The sequence below is a fragment of the Olea europaea genome, chromosome 5 (genome assembly GCF_002742605.1).
Source record: "Olea europaea var. sylvestris chromosome 5, O_europaea_v1, whole genome shotgun sequence".
Lineage (NCBI taxonomy): Eukaryota > Viridiplantae > Streptophyta > Magnoliopsida > Lamiales > Oleaceae > Olea > Olea europaea.
Genome location: NC_036241.1, coordinates 14,269,179 through 14,289,217, shown reverse-complemented (window position 1 = coordinate 14,289,217; position 20,039 = coordinate 14,269,179). Strand labels below are relative to the sequence as shown.

The 20,039-nt window shown below is 39.7% G+C and overlaps 2 protein-coding genes and 2 pseudogenes across 2 annotated transcripts; 2 read left to right on the top strand and 2 right to left on the bottom strand.

Annotated features, from left to right (window-relative positions):
• Nucleotides 1-756: 756 nt before the first annotated feature.
• On the bottom strand, nt 757-4,277 carry LOC111394754 (lysine-specific histone demethylase 1 homolog 2-like). The gene is made up of 2 exons (XM_023020727.1): nt 2,138-4,277; nt 757-1,966 (listed from the first exon to the last, which is right to left on the bottom strand). The coding sequence occupies exons 1-2, from the start codon at nt 3,681-3,683 to the stop codon at nt 1,230-1,232; spliced, it is 2,283 nt and encodes a 760-aa protein (XP_022876495.1). The 5' UTR covers nt 3,684-4,277; the 3' UTR covers nt 757-1,229.
• An 808-nt stretch (nt 4,278-5,085) lies between these two features.
• LOC111394279 lies at nt 5,086-6,428 on the top strand (annotated as a pseudogene).
• Nucleotides 6,429-6,476: 48 nt separating this feature from the next.
• LOC111394278 lies at nt 6,477-16,069 on the top strand (annotated as a pseudogene).
• On the bottom strand, nt 15,991-19,283 carry LOC111394753 (receptor-like protein kinase THESEUS 1). Its single transcript, XM_023020726.1, has one exon. It carries the CDS (start codon nt 18,845-18,847, stop codon nt 16,337-16,339), a length of 2,511 nt encoding a protein of 836 aa, XP_022876494.1. The 5' UTR covers nt 18,848-19,283; the 3' UTR covers nt 15,991-16,336.
• Between the last annotated feature and the right edge of the window lie 756 nt (nt 19,284-20,039).

Below are 20,039 nucleotides of genomic sequence, written 5' to 3'. Positions count from 1 at the left end.
AAAATCATGAAATACTAAATTAATTATCTTGAATTAAAATAAACAAACAATATAATTCATCATTTATCCAATACAAAGAAAATCTAGTTTAGCATATTAATATATAAATTACAAGAAGAATAATAGGAAAATATCATCCGGATCATGAAAGAATACAAAAAATGTTGATCTTCAAGTCCAAAGTTGAATTCTTCAAAATTTTGATATAATTGAACTTCAATTCCTTGCTATGACTTGATCCCCTCTCTCAAAATGTAGTAATTGACCTATTGTTTTTTATAAATTTGATGAAACTATTGTGTATGAAGAGGCAAAAGAGAGACCCCTTCATTGCTGTCCATATCTTATATTTATATGATGAAATTAGGTTAAAGTTCATGTTCAAGTTGTCATATAAAAGAATTTTAATCAAATACAGAAACTATTGTGTTCGATGGAGCTGATTCAAGACGCATTGGAAAGCTAATTCAAAGAGTTACAATTCTTCTAGAGATACAATTTTTTTTAATAGTTCTAAAATACAAATAGAATAATTTTGAATGAACGATCACTTACAAATGCCAATTAATTTAGGGAAAAAGTGCGACGATCCTTTCCTTTGACATTGGTCCATAAGCGAGTAAAAAATATCCAGTAAAGTTTCCTATTCTCCTTTCAACTAGTCCAAGAGTTCAATTCATTTAAAGCGGGTGAAAAACCCTTTAGCGCTTGGGAAGGTCGTAAAGATCACTAAGTAAAAACAAATAGCATTGCTCATAATGACAAGCCCAACTTCATATTATTGTTTTGTTTTTCTAGCACAAAAAATACATGAGGTAAAATTGGAAAGGAAAAATTCTAGTTTATCAGCTTACAGTTTTCAACCCACATTGAAAAAACAGTAAAAATCAATGAAAACAAAGGGCTGGACTGCGTCTACAAATGCCATTTCCACTATTCACTAATGCGGGAACGCAACTGCTCTCCAGCACAATTCTTCACCAGCTAAAGTCACCTATGTTTAGCAGAGTCTTAGGCCTACTGAAAATTGATCGACATTACTGTCGAATTTTCAAAAAATCACGTCACTGGGTTCATGAAATAACCCCTTTCAACATCCTGACAGGACCTAGAAACAAAAACATGTCTAAATCTGTATCTTCCCTATATGAAAACTGTGGATGCATAAAAATAATTGTGCTAATATATTGAGATGACTACAAATCTAATCATGGAGAATAGAAGTAATTCTATACAGCATTTTGCTGTACAGAAGACATGCGAAACCGACCTCTACCTCTTCTTGCACTAACAATGTTAGATATCACGGAGTTACCCAAAAGTCCTAATCCATTGGCACCCACTAGCCTCAGGCCAAGATTTTTGAACAAGTAGGACATTTGATTTTCGCTTCCTCCAGTCACCTGCTGCAACTCTAGTGCCTGTTCGCGAGATGTTACTGTATAAAGCTGAAGTGACTCATTTAACAAATGTTGACAGCTACCTTCTCTATTCTCCAAACTACAGTGTTCATTACTGCATTCCCAGCAGGACTTCCCTAAAGCCACTCTCATAATCCCCAATGATTTTGGGTCTTGAGACAAAGGATCAAAGACAAAATAGAACTTCCCAAATGCTAGATCAGGTGTCTTGTATAGATCCAATAAAGTATCATCGCTGGGTGCAATATTCCTCTGTATGTACTTTGTATTATTTTGCTGAGCCCTTGAAGCTTGGAGTATGCGTGAAGCTTCTCGTAGACCACTGAGATAGGCACCATGCATGGTGGCAGGGTGTTGCCTAATTGTTGCCTCACCAGCAAAAAACAAACGGCTACCTACACTTTCTGCAAGTACTTCGTAATCGTTGCCAGAGGACTTCACTCTGACATGCGAATATGAGCCATAAGAAAAAGGATCAGTCCCCCATCTCGTGCATATGGATTGTAGAGGATTAGGCACGTCGATTCCCTTAGGACCATATATGCCTGCAAAAAGTCATGTAAAAACAAGTAAGCATGCTCAACAGAAGCAAATCTAAAGAATAACATAAATTACAAAGTCCAAAAAATTAGGAAAGCAAATGACAAACACATTGTCGACAGATTCAAGGAGAGAATTTTCATTGGAGAAACTTTCGGTTCAAAGATGTATGATACCTTTGAGAATACCCAAAACCTGGTGAAGAGAAGCAGAGGGGTCTGTATATTCAAAAGATTGTGCAGCTTCCCCAGCCACCAGTGCAACCAGGACCGGACCCCCAGAAACAGTATGGTAACTGTAGAACAGAAAGAACTCTCCCCGCTTGTAACTCTGTTTGCTAAGACATCCAAATGTATCCATGTCCTCGCCCCAGAAAACATGAGGGAATACCATGGCAACCTTATTGAGCAACCCAAATCCCAGTCTTTCTATTGCTGCAAGCTTCTCTTCAGGTAACTCTGGTTCAAAGACGATAGTTTTCTTTTTAAGGACCCCAAGAGGAACAGTGCAAAGGACCATATCTGCTTGAAACACTTGGTTTCCGGCAATGACCTCAACTCCTTCATCACCATACATAATGGTCTGAACTTTCTTCTCATAGAAGATAGGAATTCCTTCACACAATGCTCTAATTAATTTCCCGTTTCCACCTGCAAGAAAGCAATGATCTCCTCCCATCTCATAAGGGTCATCCTGATCCCAATAAGCAGCAGAAAGGTTCACAAGGTTTCCGGCATTGGCATATTCCAGGTTAGCAAAATGCCAATCAAGAAGTTGCTTTTCCTCGTCACTTCTAGCCACAGAATATAATAGTTTAAGTGTCTCCAAAACTGAACCTAAAGAAATATCGCTACCAAATCCACCCATAAATTCTCTCAATTGAGTGACTTTGTCAAGCATCTTATTGAAAATGAGCTCAATTTTGGAATCAATTTCTTTCTCAACAGGTGTTCCATCAGGCTTGTACAGCAGGCATTTATCTCTAACCTTATGAAGAGGAATGGACAGTTGCCTAGCCAAAACCCCCAAGGGGTTGGCATGGATACCAGTTATAACACTACCACCAAGATCAACAGCAGCGTAATTACCCTTTTGACCCATCTTTTGAGTATAAACTCTTCCCCCCGGTCGGTTCCTACCTTCAAGGACCATCACTTTGAAACCAAAAGACATGAGCTGCCTTGCTGCTGCCAACCCAGAAAGGCCAGCGCCAACAATTATTACAGACCCTTGTATGGCTTCATGAGGATTCTTAGACTCAAACGCTGGTGAAACCCCAAAATTTATATATCCATTATTTAAAAGAAAGTCATAAGCTGCATTTATCAAGTGTGCATACTCATTACTCACATTTTCTTTTATTTGCCCTTTTGAAAGCCATGACCTAACATTGTCCCTCCACTTCGCGAGTATGTGGTTCCTCACAACAATATAATCATTTTGTTCTTTTCCACCCAAAGTACTCACAACTCCAGCCTCAATTTCCTCGCGTAGTAACTCATCTATTGGAAATCCCAAAGATAGTGCTATCATGGCCTCAATCTCTGTTTCTTTCTCCAAGTCCTCCTGTGTTCTGTTCTTTTTCCTCAAAGAAGCCCCCAAATGGCTCTCTATCAACTCATCCATCAAATTCTCATCATAATTCCTTATACTGTTTTTCTTTCTCAATGACCTCTTAAAGCCCGAACTATCTGATACCGAGGTCTCCCTAGTCTCACCCATTTTTTCCACTTTCTAAAACTTGCCAATTCTAATTCAATGTAAAAAAATTACAAAAAAATTGCACATTTCTCAACCCAAACACCGCAACACACCTCCATATTTCTTTTCTTATATTCAGCTCCAGTAAAATGGCCTTCAACTAACAACAAAAACTACTCGTCATCACCTATATGCATATAAATTCATTCTAAATCCAGAACCATCTTTCATTTCACGCAAAAGGTACACTTGGAAAACCACTTTTTCCTACCAAAAACTAAAAAATCGAGTGCAATTACAACAAATCACCACCGAACATTTAAATCAAACTGAGCACTGAAATTTTCAGATCACCCAAATTCAGAGCAATAAAGTCATTTTAGACAGCAAATTGGTGATTAAATGGTTCCAGAATAATGAAAAACTTACCGACAGGGAAATAATGAAACGCAATTCTGGTGCGAACGACTGAGTGGCGTTAGGGTTTTGAGTGGTTCTGAGCTTCACCTAGAACGGCGGGGTTGGGCGAGTTCACTCACTGAAATTGGAAATTATAGTAATTGGAGGGAAATTGTATGTTTGGTGTGCGGTTAAATAAGGCTGTAATAATGAGGGAGCCAAACGGGATTTACAGATGGGACAGAGTTGTTGACCGACCCGACAGGACAGATAGGACAATCCGAGCCCCTTCCCCGTGATTGGCTGTTTCTAAAATTGTTAAAAATTCTATAAATAAACAACCAAACTATACAAACAAGGTCAATGACATATTTTCAGACAATACTTAGCAGTTCAACATTGGAAATTGGGAAAAATTACACAAAAACACTCAATCAAATCATGTCAAATGAGCCTGTTTTTTGAACCCTGTCTTTTTTCCCTGTCCATCCAATTTTATTCATAAATAAATGCAAAAATTTATTAATTATGTGTATAACTTTATTGGAAACGCTCTCCATTTGTCATTTCATGAGTAGGCGCTTCTAAGATATCGTGAATAAATTCGACAATGATTGTGAACGTTGATTCTCAAACTTCGTTGTGCAGAATAATGTTGGTAGTTGGATACTAACGTTGATGCCAAGTGTCATCATCACCGACCAATCAATATATTAGCATTAAATAAGTTGACTCTAGATTATTCTCAAAATCCAAGATCCAACCTAAATATTGTTTTTCTCAATATTTGTGATTTCAGACTGATTAGCAAACTTGTTATATCAATCTGTGTATAAATTTCATGTAAAGTTTACGGGCATGAGATTATAGAAATTCATAAATATAGATGAAAGACAAGACATTTTTCATGTTGAACCACCTCGTTTAAAAATTTAAGTTGTTAAATTTATTTAACCTAGTCTTCAGAGTACTCTCTACATAATACTTCAATTGCTTCCTTTTCAAGACTCAGAAATGTCAATAGATGACAGATCATGATTCTTCTCATTTTAGTGTTGGCAACTTTGTAATCTTCAATCATTGACCAAAAAAAAAAAAAAAAAAAAAAAATTTGCAGAAAATAAAAAAACTAATATGAGGCAGTCCCAAAAGTTAAAGCTTGTTATGTCAATTGTGATTCTCCGATATGCAAGGCGGAGTGCAAAAGTAAGTGAATCAGTATTAATAGTTCACCTATGATGGCCACGCCGGGTTAAGTATATAAGTAGGCTCCACGTAGTCCAACTTCAGTAACTAATAAGTTCTTTTCATCTATTTCTTCTTGTCTGCAATCATAGGTCGCATACCAAATTGCAACGGCCTTGGCTCTGCATGCTATGATCCACGCCTAATTGGTGGAGATGGCATTGTTTTCTACTTTCACGGCAAGAGCAATGAACACTTCAGCTTAGTATCTGACAGTAATCTTCAAATAAATGCACGTTTCATTGGGCTCCGTCCAGCTGGACGAACACGAGACTATACTTGGATTCAGGCCCTGGGAGTCCTTTTTGGTACTCACAACTTCTCTGTGGAGGCCAAAAAGGCAACAACATGGGACAACAACATAGACCATCTCAAATTCTCTTATGATGGTAAGGAAATTATCCTACAAGAAAGCTGGAATTCTCAAGAAAATTATGTTAAATTGGAGAGAATATCGAGCAAGAACAGCGTTGCGATTTCTATCCGGGAAGCTGTAGAGATAGCGGTTAATGTGGTGCCTATAACCACAGAGGACGACAGAATCCACAAATATCAAATACCTTCTGATGATTGATTTGCTCATTTAGAAGTGCAATTCAGATTCGTTGGCCTTTCAACGAAAGTTGAAGGCGTGCTTGGCCACACTTACCAGCCCGATTTTGAGAGCCCTGCAAAATTAGGTGTGGCAATGCCAGTGGTAGGAGGTGAAGATAAGTACAGAACCACATCCCTTCTCTCCACAGATTGCAAATATTGCATGTTTTTTCCTGTAAGAGAATTCGATCAAATACAGAGTTCAGTAGCCGCAGATTATGGAAGGCTCAATTGTTCGAGTAAATTGTCCCATGGAAATGGGATCATCTGCAAAAAGTAACTGCTTATAACCTGAATATGCATAACCAAATAGGAATTGAACCTACGAACTTACCAATTATCAGTTGGGCACTTTACTTATTCAGCTATGGATGCTTGTAGCTCAATAAATGCAGAAATTTATGCTTTGTTATTCACATGTAATAACTTGATGCTTTCTTCTATAGATATTATCTTCTTGCTTTGTATTGGAGGCACAAGATCATGTTATAAGAACATTGACAAAATAAATGAATGAAAGCCATCTAGTTGAATGTCAAGAAGCTAGTTTTTAGATAATAATATTCCCGGAAGGAAATGCAGGCAAGAATCCTGGTATTAATGTTACATAACAATGTTGTTAACCCTCAATGTTCCAGTTTCAAATTTAATGTCTCACTTTCACATGATTACCATAAATTGGGACCCTTCTTTATAGGGACAGCATGTGGACATCGCCAGTTTATAAAGCTAATCATCACAGCCATGAGCCAACTCACTATTCTAATGGAGAATTCATGTGACTATGGTGTTGAATATAAAACTGAAAAAATAACCGAAGAGAAAATCCCACTTTGATGTACCCTTATAAAAAGAAGGCAGGAGTAATTCTAATCTACCTTGTTGGATTTTTTGATACCCAATAAATTCGGGTGATGATGTTAAACCGATGTTGGATAAATTATATCAACACATTAGGGATAGCTTGACCAGAAATAACTCGAGGCTATTTGAAGCAATTTAATTGAATTAATATTGCTCGTGGCCCAATACTTTTGGATGACCCAAGTTGTGGCTTTGAATTGGGATGATATATTGGTTATTTAAATTGTTGGCCCAATTATGCTTTGGCCCATTAGTTAACCTAAAGTAACCCATTATATATACACTTATTCCCTAGCCATTTTCTTGTGTGTTGGTCTTGTGAGAAAGAGAGGAAACACGTGAGTTTTGGCCGGTTTGGTTCTTCTTGCTTGAGGTTCTAATTGCTACTCTATTTCCTCTTCCTTTGTGGCTTGCAAACCAATCACCAAGTGTCTCCTTTGTAGGGCGAAGACTTGTGGCAACCAAGTGGGAGTTGTGGGTCAATTAATGCTCGGTTGGTGTTCGTTCAGTTGATGAAACTAAGTCCGAATCAAGATTTTTTCGAGAGATTTCCGCGACATACCTTTTCAACTTCTTTTCTTGCTTGAAAAGAGGAAATGAAGATGTTTAACAGCAAGTGTTTCTCGACTCTTTTGCTAAGTTTCTAGTTGCTACAGTACAGATCCACGAAGAGCATATAACCTGCTACAATGTAAAACGATAAAGTTTATCATGTTAACTGCAATTCACCCATATGCCAGCCCGAATGCATGAGTTAGAAACTCTCTACGTATTTAGTTCTGCGTAGTTCTACTAGCATATGTTTTTGTTTTAAATTTTCTCTAGATATTGATTAAAGCTCATAACTACAGACCGAATACCTAACTGCAATGGTCTTGGAGCAGCTTGTTTGAATCTATGGTTCATTGTTGGAGATGGGATCATTTTCTACTTTCATGGCAAGAGCAATGGACATTACAGCTCGATATCAGATCGCAATCTCCAGATTAGTGCCTGCTTCATTGGCCTAAGGCCAGCTGGTCGACCAAGGGACTGTATGTGGATTCAAGCACTCGAATCCTTTTTGACTTGCACACTTTCTGATGTGGCACCAACAGGACAGTTAATTGAGAAATAGAATAGATTTATGGGGAGGGAGAATTAGAGAGGAGAAAGGCATGGGGGATTTAATATAAGGGAAGAAAGAAAACAGGAAGAGAGAAAAAACGACATAAGCCACCAAAATATTATTCATTCATCAATTGAAAATTATAATGTAAAATAGGTTTAAACAGTTAAGCAACCCTAACAAGTTTGGGTCCGAGCCCTTACAAGTCCAAATCTTAAGTAATAGTCCAAAAGATAAATAAAGCATAAATAAAGTGTAAATAAAATAAGCCACGTCCGATGTCCTCTTTAGCTCTCCCGGGGTGGGAGAAAACTCAACCCTGTCGAGTGGATATATCACTCTAGGTTGTCATCAATCTCCCAACCATAAGCTGAGTGGTTGGGCAAGTTTCTTCTGACGTCTGTAAAAATGTGTCAATGGAGGTATGAACCTGGTGTTCTCACCAACTCCCCTCGGGTGGACGGGAAGTGATCTGGGCCAAGGAAGATTCTGTTGACTCCAATAAAACTCCAATAAATCTGGATCCAATTGCTGTAGTGTCTCCCTGGAGATCCATGCACAGTCAGAATCTGGTCGACCAACCCAATGAATAAGGAAGCGCTGAACCTCTCCATCATTAGTGAACATAGTTTCTTTATCTAAAATAGCATCAATTTTTTCTTTGTGTGCTGTGAGAGGTGGTAGTGGGTTAGAAGGGGCCAAAGAATCAAGATCAAGGTCCACAAAAGAAGGTAACAGAGGATCATCTGAGGGAATGAAATGGCCTTTATAAGCTATAAGGTCCTCAACATTGAAAGTAGAGTGGTAACCGAGGTGTGGTGAAATGTCAACAATATATGCATTTGGACCAACCTGCTTTAAAATTTTAAAAGGAACAACACTACGAGCTTGCAATTTGGAGGCGGGTCCATGTAGACGACGCTCTAGCCTAATGCGAACCATAATGTAATCCCCAATGTTAAACTCAATATGTCGTTTGTGTAAATCAGCGTGGAGTTTATATTTTGCATTACTAGCTTCAAGTTGTTTATTGATCTCAATATGCAAGTCACGAAAATGTTGTGCAAATGCTTCGGCTGATACTGACACTCTAGCCTGTGGGGACATAGGGATGAGATCTAACGGTTTTCTAGGCTTGTACCCATGAACGGCTTCAAATGGACTCGTACCTAATGAACGATTTATGAAGCTATTATACGCAATTTGAGCTACAGGAAGGATCAAATCCCAATTCCGAAGGTTTTTCCGGACCAGACAACGTAATAGGTTACCAAGACTTCGATTAACTACTTTAGTTTGATCGTCAATCTGAGGGTGGTAGGCCGTAGAAAATTTCAATTTGGTACCCATCTTATGCCACAAAGTTCTCCAAAAATAGCTAGTGAAACGAACATCCCTATCAGACACGATGGTTTTGGGAAGCCCATACAATTTGACAATTTCATTAAAGAATAACATGGCAACCTTGGACGCATCTGACGTCTTGCTACAGGGGATAAAATGAGCTATCTTTGAGAAGCAATCGACAACCACAAAAATAGAATCATGCTTCTTTGGGGTGCGTGGAAGTTCTAACACAAAATCCAAACTAACATCTTGCCAAGGACAATTGGGGATAGGGAGAGGAGTGTATAGATCTGTGTTTTGCTTCTTCTGCTTACTCAATTGACAAGTGTTACAAGTACTAACAATCTTAGCCACGTCTTTCTTCAAGCTAGGCCAATAGAATTGATGTTCAACTTCCTCTATGGTCTTATCACGTCCAAAGTGACCGGCTAACCCTCCCGCATGAATTTCCACACTATGAAATCGCGCACTGACTTTCGAGGGATGCACAATTTATTGGTTCTAAAGAGATAACCCTCCTCAAGTCGGAAGCCATCTGTGGCGCCTGACTGTCCCCTTTGTAAATTAAGAAAGATATCTTTAAAATCGGGACATGCCTTGTAATCCTCCTTAAACCTTTCAAAATCGATGACCCTAACACTCATGATCGACAAAAGGGAGACACGGCGACTTAAAGCATCAACTGCTTGGTTTTCCACGCCCTTCTTGTGTTTTAAAACAAATGAATAGGCCTGTAAATACTCAATCCAACGACCATGCCTAAAGCTTAATCTCTTCTGGGAGTTGAGGTAACGGAGGGCCTCGTGGTCCGAATAAAGGACAAATTCTTAGGGCAACAAATAGTGACGCCAAAAGCGCAAAGCTTGCACCACCGCATACAATTCCTTATCATAAGTCGAGTACCGTTGTCTGGCTTCGTTTAACTTCTCACTGAAGTAGACAACAGGGTGACAATCCTGACTCAAGACTCCGCCTATACCTACCCCCGAGGCATCGCATTCAACTTCAAAGACTTTGGAAAAGTCGGGAAGACGCATGACAGGAGCCTCCATCATTGGCTTCTTGACCAACTTAAAGGCCTTAGCCATTTCTTGTGTCCAATGAAACTCCCCTTTCTTCATGCACTTCGTAATATGCGCCATAATAGTGCTAAACCCCTTAATAAAGCAACGGTAAAATGTAGCTAAGCCATGAAAGCTCCTGACGTCATGAATAGCTTTAGGCTCAGACCAGTGAATAATCGCCTGAACCTTAGCAGGATCAGCAGATACCCCAGTCGAAGAGACGATGAACCCCAAAAAAATGACTGAATCGGTGAAGAAAGAGCACTTTTTGACATTAGCATATAGATTAGTTGCACGAAGGGTAGAGCAAACTTGTGTGAGGTGGTCAAAGTGTTGCTCCTTAGTCTTACTATAGATGAGGATATCATCAAAGTAGAGAACAAGAAACTTTCCCATGAAAGGTCAGAGAGTTTGTGTCATTACTCGCATAAAGGTACTTGGAGCATTATTTAGCCCAAAAGGCATGACCAACCATTTATAAAGACCATCTTTCGTCTTAAACACGGTCTTCCACTCATTACCTAGGCGAATTCGAATCTGATGGTATCCACTCTTCAGATCAATCTTCGAAAAGATTGTGGCACTAACCATCATATCTAACATATTGTCAAGTCTAGGAATGGGAAAATGATACTTCACCGTGATCCTATTGATCGCGCAACTATCCACACACATCCTCCAAGAACCATCCTTTTCGGGCGTCAATAGGGCGGGGACAGCACACGGACTTAAACTCTCACGAATGAATCCTTTGTGAAGGAGGTCATCCGCTTGCCTTTGAAGTTCAGCGTGCTCAGTAGGATTCATCCTATAATGAGGCAAATTTGGGAGGGATGCCCCTGGGACGAAATTTATGGCATGTTGAATATCCCGTAGAGGAGGTAGATGATCAGGTAGGTCCTCCGGAAAGACATCTCGAAACTCTTGGAGGATCGACTGGACTTCAACAGGGCTCTCTATTGTGGAATGGGATGAAACCTCCACGACCACCAAAGCGAACATAACTGAGTCACCAACAAGTGTACGCTGAAACTCCGTAGGACTAATGATGTGCAATCCCTTTTGTTCCACACTCTTCTTCGTTTCCAGTGGGCCAACAGGTTTTGGGGACAGTGGGTTAAGATGAATCTTCTTTCCATTAAATACGAAGGAGCAGAAATTGGATTGACCATAGATGGTTACATCTAGGTCAAATAACCAAGGTCGTCCCAAGATGATGTGCCCGACGTCCATGGAAATGACGTCACACCATATATGGTCCTTATACTCGAAAAATTGAATAGGACTAAACAACGCTCCTTGACAGCTATAGAAGAGGTATTAACCCAAGAGACACTGTATGGCTGAGGGTGCGGAACAGACTTCAATCCTAGATGGGAAACAGTAGCCATCAAAATCGCATTAATGCAGCTGCCACTATCCACGATAACTTTACAGCCCTTATTATTAATCTTAATGTAAGTATGGAAGATGGCATGACGGCGCCAACCATCGGCATCCCTAGGCTGGGTAAGAGTACAACTGACGACACCGACTCTAAGCGTATGTGGGATAAGGGGACTAGCCTGAATACAACCCAAGAAGGTATCTTCACTATCCTTCGAGTCATCAAACTCTTCTAACTTAGGCTCATAAACCTGATCCTCTAGTGGCTCGTCAACTATATCTTCACGCTCTTCCAAAACTAGGGCTCGGCTAGGACACTTAGAAGCAATGTGACCAAAACCCTTACAGTTGAAGCATTGCAAACGAGAAGACGTTCTTGAAACCTCAGAACCTCTACCTTTACTATCCGAAGTAGGGGTAATATTAGAAGGAGGAAGTCCTAGAATAGACTTAGGGGATGGAGTGGATGCAGAAGAGGTTGCAGTGCGGGAGTCACTACGATTTCTGTACGGTGTCCTAGTTACTAACTCGTAATCCCGAACGAAAGAGTAGGCGCGGTCAAGAGTGATGACACCTCTAAGAACAAGCTCACGTCTAAGAACATCCCGTAGGCCTTGCCTAAACCTACTCAAGTTCATGATTTCATCCTCAACGACTTGACATCTCATTCGAAACTCGTCAAATTGAGCAACGTATTCGGTCACAGGTCGACTGCCTTGCATAAGTGCGTTCCATTGATTCAGCAAGTTGCCCCTGTAAGATTGAGGTAAATATTTTTCTTGAAGGCGGCACTTCATTTCATCCCAACTCTCAACAGGGGGAGCATGATGCCTCTCTAGGAGGTCCTCAACACTTTCTCAAAACAGTTGAGCTGTGCCAGTTAATTTCAAACTGACAAATTGTACCCTCCAATTTTCAAGGACCCCATACCAAGCAAAGAAGCGATCCATATCTCTAACCCATTGATTGAATACACTATGATCTAGACAACCATCAAATGTAGAGGCATCTAACTTAATACTTTGAAAGAGGCGCTCCTCATGGTGAGGGGGAGATAGTGTACCATGACGGTGATATTCCCGCTCACGTTCACGAGTTTGATTTCCCTCCCTATGATCATGTCTAACATGGTGTCGACCACCTTGTGGACGATGATGAGGTCTATTAATGGAAGCGTCAGAGTTTCAGCTTCAGTTGAGTATTGGGTTGGGTCAAGAGTGTTCACCCTAGTGGTTAGGGCTCTATTCTCCTCACGAGTAGCGGCTAACTCAGTTTGGACGGCCGTTAATTGATTTTGTAATTGTGCCAACTGTCGGGTGATAGCTTCAATGTGGGAAGGGTCCATGGCAAGGGTACTAGCACTAGACGTAGTAACACGACCACTACGCAATTGCATACACAGTAACACTAGCTATGTGAGGTGCACTATAGAGATCAATAAATAATAAGTGCCAAAAGTAGATTCGCAATTTGAAATTTTATTATTATTATTTATTTGTTAAAATGGGATTATGTAAAGTCCGATTCTTAGCAAGCTAATAATACTAATTCGAATAAAATAAAAAGCAAAGGTGCAAGTGATAGGCCTAGTCACGTGGGGTAAGCGGGTGAACAATGAGAGTTAGTTCACGAATTCCAATCAATAGGTTTAAGGCTCAAATTACCAAAGTAGTAGCAACACAAAGAATGAATTGATGCAATTCTAAATAAAGTAGTGGTGTCAACTAAAAAAAAAATGGAAAGGAGCAGTGACTCCCTGAGTTCAGTTGTAGCGCCCAGTATTCCAATTGGTTTGAACTGCCAATATGTGGTGCTCCAGGTATGTCTCTGTTCTATCCCTCACTTCCAGTATCTTACGCTTCAGTATGTACTCCTGTTAAATTGCTGTAGTTCTGGTCTTGCTGTGATTGGAAAACTCCAAGGTGGCTGATAGATGCTGGCTTCTGGATGTTGTGGCTTTTATTTGTAGACTAAAGGCCGGGTGGCCAGCAGTGTAGCAATATGTGGAAGGTAGTGTATGGTTTTCTGTGTTGGTAATGCAACTACCAATGGTGGCTTGTTGGCATAGTGCAGTATCTCTTGGTGGACGGTGGGTTGTGGTTTCTAGCTATGAGTTGTGAGTTGTGCAGTGATCGGAGAGAAGACACAGAGAATTAAGAGGGCTACTACTGGGGATAGAACACGGCTGCAAATAAAAACTGGGTTGGCAATCACAAATGGCGAGTGTCGCGGTGTGAAGGGGCTGTGTGAGTTCTAGGATAAGGAGAAGTGGCCGGCTTCTGGGATAATGAGAAGTGGTCAACTGATTGATGGTCGGCTGATTAAGTGATGAAGTCCGACTCGGGTGTGCAAGTTGGCGACGGTGACGAGTAGAAACGAGGGAACGGGCGACTGGAAATCGGGACGATGGGTAGAGAAGAGGCACTGGTGTTGTCAACGGGTAGGGCTCGGGTTCGGCTAATATGGGTTTGGACGGGCTGTAAGTGAGCTGGGAGTGAGATATGGGCTTGGTTGGGCTAATATGGTGTGAACTGACTGTGTTTATTAGAGGTGGGCTGAGTGAGTGTTGGGCTTAAGTTAAGGGTTAATTAGTTGGGAATAAGAAAATTGAGTCCAGCTAAGCAGTGAATTGGAATTAGGGTAATGAACAGCAAAAAAAGTGATTTGGAATGAGCAGCAAACGGCAGTAAGATGATTTTTTTTTTATTTTTTTTTTGGAATTAGGAGAGAAAACTGCTATCTTCCAACAAATCCTTTTCTTTTCTGCTGTTCGATAAGTTTTGGGAATTGGGAAAGAAGAAAATTTTGAATTGTAAGAGAAAAAAATAAAAACAAATACCCAAGATTTAGCTCTGATACCAAATTTGATGCAACACTAACAAAACAGTTAATTAAGAAATAGAACAGATTTATGGGGAGGGAGAATTAGAGATGAGAAAGAGATGGGGGATTCAATAGAAGGGAAGAAAACAGGAAGAGAGAAAAAACGCCATAAGCCACCAAAATATTATTCATTCATCAACTGAAAATTATAATGTAAAATAGGTTTAAATAATTAAGCAACCCTAACAAGTTTGGGCCCGAGCCCATACAAGTCCAAATCTTAAGTAATAGTCTAAAAGATAAATAAAGTATAAATAAAGCATAAATAAAATAAGCCACGTCCGATGTCCTCATCACTTTCTCTATTGAGGCCACAAAGGCTGCAACATGGGATGACGAAACTGACCATTTGAAATTCTTTTATGATGGACTAGAATTAGGCATCCAAGAACTGGTGTATCCATCTCTGGGGTAATGCTCTGAAAACAAGATTAAGGTGGAGAGAACTTCAAACAAGAGCAGTGTTTTAATCTCTTCCAGAAGTTTCAGAAATTTCAGTCAATGTGGTTCCAGTGACAAAGGAAGATGATAGGATACATAACTACCAGATACCTTCTAATGACAATTTTGCTCATTTGGAGGTACAGTTCAAATTCTATGGCCTCTCCTCAATGGTTGAAGGCATCCTTAGCCAGATTTCATAAACCCCGTAAAGCCAGGCATTGCAATGAGAGTTCTGGGAGGTGTAGACAAATACAGAATTTCATCCTTTTTGGCTACTGATTGTAATTCTAGTGCATTCTTTCCAGCCGAAATTTTAAATGAAGAGGACAGACTGTTACCCTAGTCAAGGTGTTTAGATTGTAAGGGGGGTATCAATTATCATACCAGGGTAATGAAATAGTTTGCTAGAGATGAGTGCTGAAATTCTGAGGAAAAGCAACTAGAAGATGTGAATATGTATTTTGATAAAAAAAAAATAATAATAATAATAAAAAAAATAAAAAAAAATTAATAATAATAATAATAAAACAAAACAACTGCGACCAAAAAGTAGAGAATGATAAGCTTTCTACTCCTAATGTTTTGAACTTTCGAATTTTCCTAGAAGCATTTTGCATTATTATTTAGGCTGAGATGGTGAAAAATGACAACCAAGAAAAATTGAGGGAACACAGCAAGAACCAGAGAGAAATTCAAGATCTCATACATAGATCTATTTCATTCTGCTCTAAATAAGAGGAAGAACAAAATAATCTAGTACAATAAAGTACAAGTCGAACAAAATAATCTAATACAATCAAAGGACAATTTAACAGTATTCAAATACCAAAGAATTCCTTTTCACCTACAGAGGCTCATAAAATTTGTTTTGTTGACTGGAGATTATGGCAAGCTTTGTGTAAAAATTATGTCAAAAAGCATTGATCATTGAAGTTGCAGAAAAACAGCAATATTGGTTGGAGAAAAAAGAGGCGAACACCTCATCACAAGGATATTCAACCAAAGAAATGATCGAATATATATTCAACCCTTTTAATGATTATGAATGCTTCCAGTGCAAGCACAATCTATAAAGTATCCAAGTCAAGTTACATGAAGGGCAGCTGTAAACTGTATTAATTTAACTGAAAATGACGATACAATTATTGGGCTATGCAAGTACAATATTGGACAATGCATTAGCCCCTCCGATCATATATAATACATCGAGTCATAATATGAAAAATTGAGGTGAATTCCCAGTGTAACATCAGCTTCACCGCTGGTGAGAAAGAGATATCCAGCCTTTCTGTAGGGATATTGAACAGCTGAGATCAGAAAATCCAACTATATTATTTGTTTCACCTTCCACGTGGATTTACCAGCTGAGAGAAAACAGCACTGGTGGCAGCATCTTCAGCATCATCAGAGTTAGCCACATCAATCATACTCACACTGTTGTCAAATGGCTCAAGTGGTGTCAACGGTATACCAGGGATATGGTTTGTACTGTTATCATCAGGTTCCGTGAGAGCAGATGAGGTCTCCTCAAGCTGAAGAGCATATTCGAGGTTCCATAAAACATCACCCATGGAAGGCCTATCAATCCCATGTTCTGCCAGACACTTCTCTGCCGTCTCTCCAAATTTTTTCAGAGAAGCTGGATTCACCTTCCCTACGAGATTTTTGTCCATAATTTGATCCAGCATGCCCTTCTTTTGCCAAGTCATTGCCCACTCAGCTATATTAACTTGTTCCCGAGGAAGAACAGGATTCAAAGCCGGTCTTGTGCAGAGAACTTCCATTAGAACGACACCAAATGAATAGACATCTGATTTCTCAGTAAGTTGCTGCCGCCTGAAGTATTCAGGATCAAGGTAACCAAAGCTACCTTTAACAGCAGTACTCACGTGTGTTTGATCAAGAGCCGGTCCAGTTTTAGATAGACCAAAGTCAGCTACTTTGGCAACATAGTTCTCATCCAAGAGTATGTTGGTTGTTTTCACGTCACGGTGAATAATACTTTGAGCAGCCCCAGTATGGAGATAGTGAAGTCCCTTAGCAGCACCTATACATATCTCAAGTCGCTGTTTCCAAGGGAGAGAAGGGAGATCTGTTCCATATAGGTGGCTTCTGAGAGGCCCATTTGCCATATATTCATAGACCAGAATCATTTCTGATCTTTCATCACAATAGCCAATAAGAGACACAAGGTGACGGTGGCGAAGCTTAGATAACATTTCAATTTCTGTCCTGAATTCAGCAAGTCCTTGCTCGGATCTAGGATTCCCTCTTTTGACAGCTACTCTAGTCCCATCTTCCAGTGTTCCCTTGTACACCCTACCAAAACCACCAACACCAAGAAGGGAGCTTTCATCAAATTTATTCGTCGCATCCATTATTTCCTGAAAAGTGAAGAACCGGCCAAGATTGGAAGAAGCTAATGAGATGCAGCTGGCTGTACCACTCTTTTGAGAAAGAGTAGACATTTTAGTCATTGTCAAAGAGTTTCCATATAAAGGAAGAGGAAGCCATGTATTTCCTTGTGGTGAGGACTTGGACCTGCGGGCCGCTAAGCAGCAATAGCACAACCCAATAATCGCCAATGCAGCCACTGCTCCACCAGCGGAGCCAATTATGATACCTATTTTATTCTTCTTTGGAGGAACCACAAGGAGAGTTTCAACGGCCGAAAGTCCAACAAAACTTCTAGCTTCATTGCTAATCTTCATGATTTCCAGGCCGTTCATGATAGCATCCATGGAACCAGAACTTGTGTCCGGACCAACACTAACAGAGAGTGTGTCTGAACCAGCAGAAGTGTTGGACACTAAATCTTTGTAGACAGGGACGTCCAAGTTTCCAGCTTGGTTTGATATGTCTAGATTCCCAGATGCAATATCAGTATTTATGTATAGATTGAACACCAGACTGTTCATAGATTTGCTCACAATATCGCAAAAGTGTACCCGAACAAAATACGTGAAATTTGGATCGACTGGCAAGACCCAAGTAATGTTGAAGTTTGCATCGACAACTTTCGCATCTCCCATGGTTTCAGCTGTAGAGTAAACCCAATTTGGTGCTATTTCAGGGGCAACAGAAGCTCCATATTTTATGTTCCAAGGGTTAACTGAAACATTAGTCGCTGAGCTGTTGACATGAAGGTACTTAAAATCATTCTCCCAAGTTCTTCCCAAAGTGTCGTTCTGAGCAGTGACCAAGGGACCGCCCATATTTAAACGATAAACGGTTTCCAGAGCAAATCCAGAAAGCCCAGTAAAATGTCCAGGGGGGGATAGAGTCACTGCCTGGTCAGGGATTAAGCTATCCGGGACAGAAACAACTTCGATTGCATTAACAAATGCAATAGAGTTATTCGAAGGAATAAAATTAAGTACCAAGTTATCCGAAGTGACATTGATTGCATACTCCTTAAACAGGTAAGTACCATTAAAAGTCTCGAAACTGAAGTTGTGCAAGAGCACGAAGTTCTCGGTAACAACTGTAATCGAGGCTGATGTCAAATTGTGACCAGGAAGAGGATAAAAATAAAGCCGAACCCAATGCCGGCCTTCTTCCTCGATCGCAAATTTGTAAGATGTCGTGCTCGTAAAAATTCGAGCAGACTGGTAAATTGGAAATGGGGCAGTGGAATTGGAGGTAGCAACAAGAGAATTTCCCTGACTTTTTAAAGAAACCGAAGATTTTAATGAATCAGGAACATAGGTATGATCATTAAAGGTAACATTTTGTGAAGATCCACAGACAAGCAAGTAGTTATCAGCAGGAGCGTACAAGGAATATGATCCTTGACCTAGAATACCTAGAACCATACCTACCCACATCACTATATTCGTAGTAGACAACATTGTAAACAGCTCAAATCCTCAAAAACCAAGATTTTTAATTTTCGATTTCAAGAAAATCTCAACTTTATCCCAAACAAGCCCTCAAATGCTATACACATTCTTCATCCCAAGATCTATAGAAAACAATGCTAAATGACAAATGGCCACTATAACAAAGAATGAACGTGAAAAGGAAACAAAAATTGGCATAAAAAATGGAAAAGGGGGTCTGAAAATTTGGAGGTGCTGTAGAATAAAATGAAAAAAGATCAAAGCTTGTTCAAGAACCTTACCTTACTCACAGAGCTAAAGACTTGTAATATGTCGTTGAATAAACGCAAAGCATTTGCCACCAAGAATGAGAACACATAACTCTGCCAATTTCAAGTAGTAGAGCTTTTTGCAGTGCGAACTGCACCAGCTCTTTCCAGGCTGTTGATTAGGCTGTCATTTTACAGAGATAGCAAAGAGAAAAAAATAAATAAAAACTAAAAAAGGTTTTGGCCCCACAAAAGGAAATTGCAAAAACTCAAATTTCCCACGAATTGTAGTCCCCATTTCCATTTGGCCCCATTCTCATTCATTTTTTTCTTCTCTCTTATGTTAAACTATACAATTTTTTATAAAATAATGTTATCGAAAAATTTCATTTTTTTTTAATTATACATTCTTCAAAAAAATATTATTCCAAACATTAAAATTTGGGGAAAAAAAAAGGACCAAACGGGCGTAATATGCAACAGCTGTTTCCCAAGAGATAATGTGTGTACCATTTTTAACACAAAAAAAAATAATAAAATAGTGGAATATTAGAGCTACATTGCCATGTTCTGCAGGTATGCTTTTTGTCTGAAAATAGACTCTGGTTTCTGTTGTTAATTACGTTTTGGGTTGTTAATTAACTGTAAGTTGCTTTGCTGGGATTAAGGATCCAAGGGACCCACTTCGACGCGGCTTTGAGATACAGATGGACCAGATATGACGGCGTTGCTAGACTGACTGGACCGCGAATCCCGCTGAACCTTATTTCTGTTACTGTCTCCTGTATTTTAACGGAATCTTGGCTATGTGACCGTTAATAGTGACGTTCGTAATGCCATCAAAATTCGAACCTTTTCTATTAAGAGCCCCACTGCGGCACATGGCAACGAACACGAACGTTCCCATCTGTTTCCCTTTTTTGATCATGTATTGTATGGAATCCAAACTTTTT